The sequence below is a fragment of the Eumetopias jubatus genome, unplaced genomic scaffold (assembly GCF_037043125.1).
Source record: "Eumetopias jubatus isolate StellerSeaLion01/CBP00866 unplaced genomic scaffold, mEumJub1_p1.0 scaffold_9, whole genome shotgun sequence".
Taxonomy (NCBI): Eukaryota; Metazoa; Chordata; class Mammalia; order Carnivora; family Otariidae; genus Eumetopias; species Eumetopias jubatus.
In genome coordinates, this window is record NW_028274815.1 from 77609630 (window position 1) to 77617847 (window position 8218).

Consider the following 8218-nt stretch of genomic DNA (forward strand, 5'->3'; position numbering starts at 1 on the left):
GCCAACTGGTTTTAGCCTTGGAAACAAAAAGGAAAATGTAAGCAGTGTATCCCTCTGTTAGGATCATGAGCTAATGTTCCCTCACCAAAGAGATCAACATGAGTGGCAGGACACATTTCCCCACCAATCCCTAAACAAGCCTGGACCTTTCTGCCTCTATGTTTTTGCACATGCTGTTCCTCTGCCTAGAATGTCCACCCTAACAAGAACTCCTGATGTCTTATTCATTCTTCAGCTGTACTATAAGTGTATATGCCTTCACCTGCATAAATCCCTTCTCTCCATGCCCTCCCCTCAGTAGTGTGTGTGTGTGTGTGTGTGTGTGTGTTTGTGTGTGTGTATGAAATCTTCCTTCTCACATTACATCCTATATGTTATTATGTAGTGGCATCAGAATCTATGAGCAGATTATGTTCTATAATTAGCACAGAGAGCGAAAATCAAGTAGAACCAAAACGGCCCTTGAAATTCTCTTTAATCTGGGGCGCCTCGGTGGCTCAGTCAGTTAAGCGTCTGCTTCGGCTCAGGTCATGATATCAGGGTCCTGGGATTGAGCCCCGTCAGGCTCCCTGTTCTTCGAGGAGTCTGCTTCTCCCTCTCCCTCTGCCTGCAACTCCCCCTGCTTGTGCTCTCTTTCTCTCTTTCTATCAAATAAATAAATAAAATCTTTTAAAAAATTCTCTTAAATCTGCCATCGAACACGCATTCTTGGTTTCCTTTTTATAAGCCCATACAAAAATTCTTAGGGACACTGAATTGTAAATATGACTGAGACAGACTAAGGGGGAAGAAATAGAAAGAAGATCCATAAACAGATATGCAGGCACACAAACCACCTGCCCTTTAAGACAGCCACAACATCCCTGGCAGGGCAGGGACAGTCTAGATTCCCCGTGATGGACAATCATTCCTTCCAGTGGTCCTCAAAGTATGCTCTGCAGGGCCAGCAGCGTCGGCATCACCTGGGAACTTGTTAGAAATGCACGTTTTTGGACCCCAGCCCAGACCTACTTGATCAGAAACTCTAATCAACTCTCCAGGTGGTTCCGCTGCGGGTTAAATTTGAGAACCACTGGTTTACTCCCTCTGGCTCTAACATTCAGCCTCTGTAGCTTAGTATAGTTTGGTGGATTTGTTTGCTATGTGAGGATGATACTAGGGTGAGGACGAAATATGCCAGGCCCTGAACTGTGAAAGCACCCAGCTCAGGGCCTAGCATGTAGTGGGCCCCCCCCGCATACATTTTTGCTGAATTGTAATCTGCACAATCTGAGTGTTGTATTCTTTGAATGCAACTCTTGGAGGAGCTGGAGAAGATATTGGCTACCTGCCTGCTGCCCTTCCCAGATGATGTTTCCACCGAACAGTGTCATTCCCACTCCTTCAGACACCAGTCTCAGCTCAGAGGAAGTAGGAGAGGGGTTGGGTTTTCAAGTCTCCTGAGAACTTAAGGGCATTGGAGATATACAACACATTTTCTGCCCCAAGGGGCATTCTCACTCATCTTCACAATAGAAAGCTCTGCATGGAGGCAGGCGAGGTCCTTACTATGGCGGAGGAGGGGCAGGAGCACTGGTGAGCATGTCCTGTGTTGCCAGCACTGTTTGTTCTAAGGCCTTGCCATGTAACTAAGCGATCCTCACAACAACCCTATGAGGAGCGTGTAGACATCATTCCCATCTCACATGGGAAAAATGCAAGCAGAAAGGGCTTACATAACTCACTTGCAGCTGGTAGTATGAGGTAGAGTTGAGATTTGAACCCAGTCTGGCTCCAGTTTCTGAGATCCAAACACATTCATCTACTTCCTCTCACACAGAGCCAAATGAACTTTAAAAAGGGATGTCCTATGGGGAAACTAAGGAGCATACTAATGTCCAGCCATGCGGAAAAGGTTAAATAAATTCTGTGGGATTCATAAAATGGCATACTACATGGCTGTTAAGTATGCTGCCATAGGATTTACTTTGTCACATAGGAAGATGCTTTGGATCTAAAAACAGTGTGTACATGCCCTAATTTTACCCCCCCCAAATACACACACTATAGAAGAATAATGTATGCATAGACAAAAGACTGGAGGGTCACTACAATCATTTCCTAGACTTATTATAACAAATGATCACAAATTCAGTGGCTTATAACAATGGAGACTTATTCTCTCACAATTATCTGGAGGCCAGAAGGCTGAACTCATGCTCTCTCTGAAGCCTCTAGCAAGGAAATTTCCTTGTCTCTTCCAGCTTCTAAAGTGGTTGCCAGCAGTCGTAGGTGCTCTTGGCTTGTAGATGCATCACCTCAGTCTCTGCCTCCACCTCCATGTGGCATTCTCCCCTGTGTGTCTGTTTCTCATCTTACACACTTGTGTAAGATGCCCGGGACCATACAGATGTCCACCATACTGTCCCTGAAGAACCAAAGCCTCCACTACTGATTCCCAGTTTATTCCAATCCCTGTACAGGCTTGATCACCTCATGCTGCTCACTTTTGTGTTCTAGTTTTCTACTGATGAGTCTAGTTAAAAAACAAAAACAAAAACAAAAAAACTTAAGCCACATGCTTTCTAGCTTTTTGTGCTGGAAGTTGACTGAGACTGTGCTAAGTGAGTCGGTTTGAAAGGTTGACTATATTACATTATTTGAGGCACAGATATTCACAACAGTTTGTGAAAATTTGCACAATTTTGCTATCATGAAGTACATTTTTCTACCTTGTAAATGCTTTTTGTCCTGAATTTTCAACTTGTCTCCTATAGATTGTTATCCTTTTGTTTTTGCTTGTTTGTTTGTTTGTTTACCTTTGCCTGTGGCCCTTGCACATTTTTTCCCCTAATTTTTAACCTTCCTGAGCACTTTGTTCTAAGTGTATCTCTTATATGTGGGTGTATTTCTGTACATTAGAACCATGGGTTTTTTTGTAATCTGATATTATTTTTCTGTTAATAGGGGAGCCTATTTATATATATATATATAAATCTATATATCTATACATACACACATATATATATAGAAAGAGACATATATTTAGAGAGAGAGCACGTGCAAACATGAGCGGGGGCATGGGGAGGGGCAGAGGAGACTCCATGCCCAGTGTGGAGCCTGACAAGGGACTTGATCTCACCACCCTGAGATCATTACCTGAGCCAAAATCAAGAGTCGGACGCTCAACTGACTGAGCCACCTAGGTGCTATATTTTTTAATGCACCGAATATCTTAAGTCTCAATTCCATCATTTTAGGCTATGCTTCTTGTTTTGATTGCTTTATAAAAATCTTTCACTACTTTGTCTGACTTTTTATGTGTGTTTTTGTGTGTATGTGCGTGTTTCAAATAATTAGAAGATACATATTTTGTCCTGATGGATTCTTTTATAGTAAACTTTTTAATTGAAGTGTCGTGTTGTGATCTAGTTTATGCTGGCCTCTTAACTTCTTGTCTTTTCTCTGGAAAAGCTTTTGTGTTGGTGCTTGGAGAAATTTCCCATTAAAGCCATCAGAGCTTAGAATTTTTGTAAAAAGAGTTTTAATTACATATCCAAGTTTATTTAATAAATTAAATATTAATTAATATCAATTCAATAATTAATAGCAATATGTTAGTATTAGTTATATTTAATACACTTTAATATGTAAATACTTAAATAAATATAGTTTATTTAATAAATATATTTGTTAAAGAAGTATTTATATTTTCCATTCTTTCTTGAAACAGTTGTGTTTTGAAAAATTGTGTTTTTCAAAGAATTTTCCCATTTCATCTACATGTTTAAGTTTATTGTTGTAAAGTTATTTTTAATAGATTCTCATTATTTTTAAAAAATATATTCTCATCTTTTTAACATCTACAAAATCTTTATGTTTGTGTTTTTATGCTTTTTCTCTATTTTGTTCTCATTAGTCCTTATAGGAGATTACTAATTTTATTAGTCTAAAAACTAATTTTAGGCTTTTAATTTTTTTCCTGTATTGTAAATTATTCTTAGTATATTGATTAGTTTCTTGTTTCTGCCCCTTTTATTTTGATGAACTTTTCCTAGATTTTTTGAAATTGTTAAGAGATACATTGGGGCATATGAAAATCTTAAAGAGTTTGAGTAAAAATTGATTGCGATAAGACTGTGCCACACTTGAAGTGGTTAGAAGTGCTTCACTGACAGGAGTTAGGGAAGACTTTCATAGAACAGAGTCAGAAGCCAGGCGAGGAAATTTTGATTGGCTATAGCTTAAGCATTTGCCTTGTTTGGAAAAACCTAGTGGCTGTTTGTGATTGGTTGTTTGTAGGCTTTTATTTCTCAACCTTGAGGCTGTTCCAGGCTTAAGGTTTTGGTTTGCTTTAGTAGGGTGCTAAGGAATTAGAGGCACCTCCATCTAAAGGCCTCCTTGTTTATTTAATTTAACAAAATGGATGCTTACATAATTGACTCTCAGCCTTTTTTTCTCTCATAATATATGGATTTAAAGTTATAAATTTCCCTCTAAGCACAGTTTTAGCTGAGTGTCACATTGTTTATTTTCATTGTCATTTAATTTTAGTTTTAAATATATTAAAATAAATTTTAAATAAATATTTCACATTTTCCATTGTGATTTCTACTTTGGCCTCTAGGTTTTTTAGAATAATCACATTTTCCTATTAAATTGATCCTTTTACTATTATGAAATGTTCTTCTTTAACTGTAGTAATATTTCTTGTCTTAAACTCTACTTTTCTGATATTGGGATAGCTACCACAGCTTGCTTTTGGTTATTGTTTGTATCATATTTTTTCTATCCTTATAATTTAATCTTTCTGGGTCCTTGGATTTAAAATGTCTCTTTTAAGCAATATAGAATTTGATTCATTTTAATCAAACCTGGCAGTCTTTTTATCTTTTAATGAAAATATTTAGTCCCTTCACATTTTTTTAAAGATTTTATTTATTTATTTGAGAGAGGGAATGAGAGAGAGAGAGCACATGAGAGGGGGGAGGGTCAGAGGGAGAAGCAGACTCCCCGCCGAGCAGGGAGCCCGATGCGGGACTCGATCCCGGGACTCCAGGATCATGACCTGAGCCGAAGGCAGTCGCTTAACCGACTGAGCCACCCAGGCGCCCTAGTCCCTTCACATTTAATGTAATTACTGATGTACTTGGGTTTAAATCAACTGAATTACTATTTATTTTTTCTAAATTTTCATTTGTTTATATTTATCCTTTCTTGGCTTCCCAAGATTAACAACCTTTTTTTTTTTTTTGGTTGTGTTTTTGTTATATCATTCCATGCCCTGCCTTTTATTTTTAGTTATACCATCTTTTATTATTTGTTTACCTTAGAGATTGCAACATACTTCTTTGACTTTTTCGAGTCTCTCTTAAATTAATATTTTAACCACTTTCTCAGACAGTGCAAGGACCTTAGGACACTTCCATTCTATTACCTTCTACTTAACTTTTGTATTATTGTTGTCATGTATTTTAATTAAACATATATTTTAAACTCCTCAAGAAAAAAAAAGTTTTTTCAACTTAATATTGATTTAGATTTTTTTTTAAGATTTTATTTATTTATTTGAGAGAGAAAGAATGAGAGACAGAGAGCATGAGAGGCAGGAGGTTCAGAGGGAGAAGCAGACTCCCTGCTGAGCGGGAAGCCCGATGTGGGGACTCGATCCAGGGACTCCAGGATCATGACCTGAGCCGAAGGCAGTCGCTTAACCAACTGAACCACCCAGGTGCCCAATATTGATTTAGATTTATCCCCATTTTTACTTTTCTGGTTTTCTTCATTCCTTCCTGCACCTCCGGCTGAGATCAATTTCCATTTGGCTTGTAAAAAGTAGACGGAAAAACTTCTCTTAGTTCTCAATTAGGTAGTCTCCTGGTAAATACAGACTCTAAGTTTTTTGGATATTATAGTTTTTTATTTTTGATTTGAAAATGACTTTATTTCATCTTCATTTTTGAATGCTATTTCCCCTGGAGAGAGAATTCTAGATTGGCAGTTATATTGTTTCAGTACTTGAAAGATAAAAATGAATTTCTTTGAGCTTCCCTAATTTCTGTTGAAAGTCATCCTAGAAGTGTTATTGTATCTTTGAATGTAAGGTGTTTTATTCCTTTTCTAACTAAGAAATGCTTTCAAGGACTTCCCTTTCCCTTTGGTCTTCAGCCTTTGATGATGTGCCTAGGTGTGGTTTACTTTGTATTTATCCTGCGAAAATTCTTCAATCTGTGACTTGATGTTTACCATCATGGTTAGAAAATTATAAGCCAGATTCTCTGCTGTCCCATTCTCTCTCTTCTCTATTTCTGGGACTTGAATTCTACGTACATCAGACTTTTTCACCATGTCCCAGATGTCTCTAATGCTGTTTTCTGTATATGCTATCCTTTGTTTTTTGTTTCAGGATTTCAATTTGGATATTTCCAACCCACCTATTTTCCAGTTTCTTAATTCCCTCTTCTGTGAGGGAATTGTTCTCATAAGGAAGGTTGATCTGATACAAACGACTGCATCATAACTGGAGAGATGTCTAAATCATTTAAAATTCTTTTGTCACTTTAATTTGATTTGCTTCCTTTTCTCAATTCTCTCTTCCTTTATCTTACTGTGTTTTCAACTAAGTCTCTTTTCTTGTGTGCTTCATCTATTTTATTTAGTCTTTGTTTCTGTAAACATTTTTGCTTCTTTTCCCCCAACGCCTGTTTAATCATTCAGTTCCATCTTTCTTGTTTGTCAAGACTTTGGATTTAACCACTCTACAGAATCTCCAGCTACAAACCTGTACACTGTGCCCATTGTTCCAAAAAGAGATTGCTGGTTTTGTCCCTTAGGGTGTGTCATTTACTTTGAGGAACTAGGCTTTCCTGTATTTGACTGATGTTTCCAACTGTGGATATCCTCTCTCATTATCTTCCCATGTAACTACTTGACCTTCACCGCATTTGGAAGCCCTTCCTCATCTATTTTGGTTCAGGGTTATAGGTGTCACTTAATTTCTTTTAAGATAGAGTTTTGTTCCTGTTTCTTATTTTCCTTCTTACTTTTTGACTCTTCAGAGAAGAGGGAAATTGAACTCTTCACAATGTATTTTAAAAACCAGAAGTTTCACCCCAAGGGTGTCTTTTGCATACAACATTATTTTTAGTTTCAGTTCTGCATCACATATAATCTTTCAAGAGTCATATTAAGTGGTGATAGAGAACTGAATTCGAGTTTAAATTCAATCTTGCCTGGTGCTACCAATGAAAATAACTCAATTGAAATGACAATCAAATCATCAGAAACTGTCACACATGGCTAAACATGCATATTGCAGGCAATGACAACCCCATCACAATGGTACAGCTGGTAAAAATGTAAAAATATGGAAAAATGGGTTCAACCAGGGCCCGGCAGAATGGCTCCCGTGAAGAAGGGTGGCGAGAAGAAGGGCTGTTCTACCATCAACGAGGTAGTGACCAGAGAATACACCATCAACATTCACAAGTGCATCCATGGAGTGGGTTTCAAGAAGCGTGTCCCTTGGGCACTCAAAGAGATCCAGAAATTTGCCATGAAGGAGATGGGAACTCCAGATGTGCGCATTGACACCAGGCTCAACAAAGCTGTCTGGTCCAAAGGAATAAGGAGTGTTCCATACCGTATCCGTGTGCGGTTGTCCAGAAAACGTAATGAGGATGAAGATTCACCAAACAAGCTCTACACACTGGTTACCTATGTACCTGTCACCACTTTCAAAAATCTACAGACAGTTAATGTAGATGAGAACTAATCGCTGATTGTCAAATAAAGGTATAAAACAGCAAAAAAAAAAAAAAAGGAAAAATGGTTTATGTCATTTCAGCTAGACCTGAATGATGGTTAGAATCCAACAGGTTGAGGAGGAAGGTGAGTTCCTTCCATGGAGCAGCATCAACTTTTGAAAAGGTTGAAATGTTAGAATGGATTTACGAATCAAGAGCAAATAGTCCAATTGTGAAGGAAAATAGTTACCTTTAATTCTATTATTTGATGGCATTCTCTCCCCTCCTTCCCTACTGCGAATGACTGGTGTATCAGGCATGCCTTGTACTTTCCCATGTCTATGCCTTACTCATGATTCCTCAATTTGTAATTCTTCTTTTCCTAGATAATCAACTTTGCTGATAAAAATCCTGCTTATCCTTCAAAACCCCAACAGGCCTTTCCTGATTCTCCAACCAGATATGAACTTGCTTTCCTCTTGGACTGCATTTTT

At 38.0% G+C, this 8218-nt stretch overlaps 1 protein-coding gene across 2 annotated transcripts; it reads left to right on the forward strand.

Annotated features, from left to right (window-relative positions):
* Positions 1-283: 283 nt before the first annotated feature.
* Positions 284-7753, forward strand: LOC114209843 (large ribosomal subunit protein eL31-like). 2 transcript variants are annotated; one of them, XM_028104064.2, is made up of 2 exons: positions 284-297; positions 7378-7753. In XM_028104064.2, the coding sequence occupies exons 1-2, from the start codon at positions 284-286 to the stop codon at positions 7751-7753; spliced, it is 390 nt and encodes a 129-aa protein (XP_027959865.1). The 2 variants fall into 2 exon arrangements, with proteins under 2 accessions (XP_027959865.1, XP_027959866.1); XM_028104065.2 differs by lacking the exon at positions 284-297 and having other exon boundaries at positions 7373-7753.
* Positions 7754-8218: the final 465 nt, after the last annotated feature.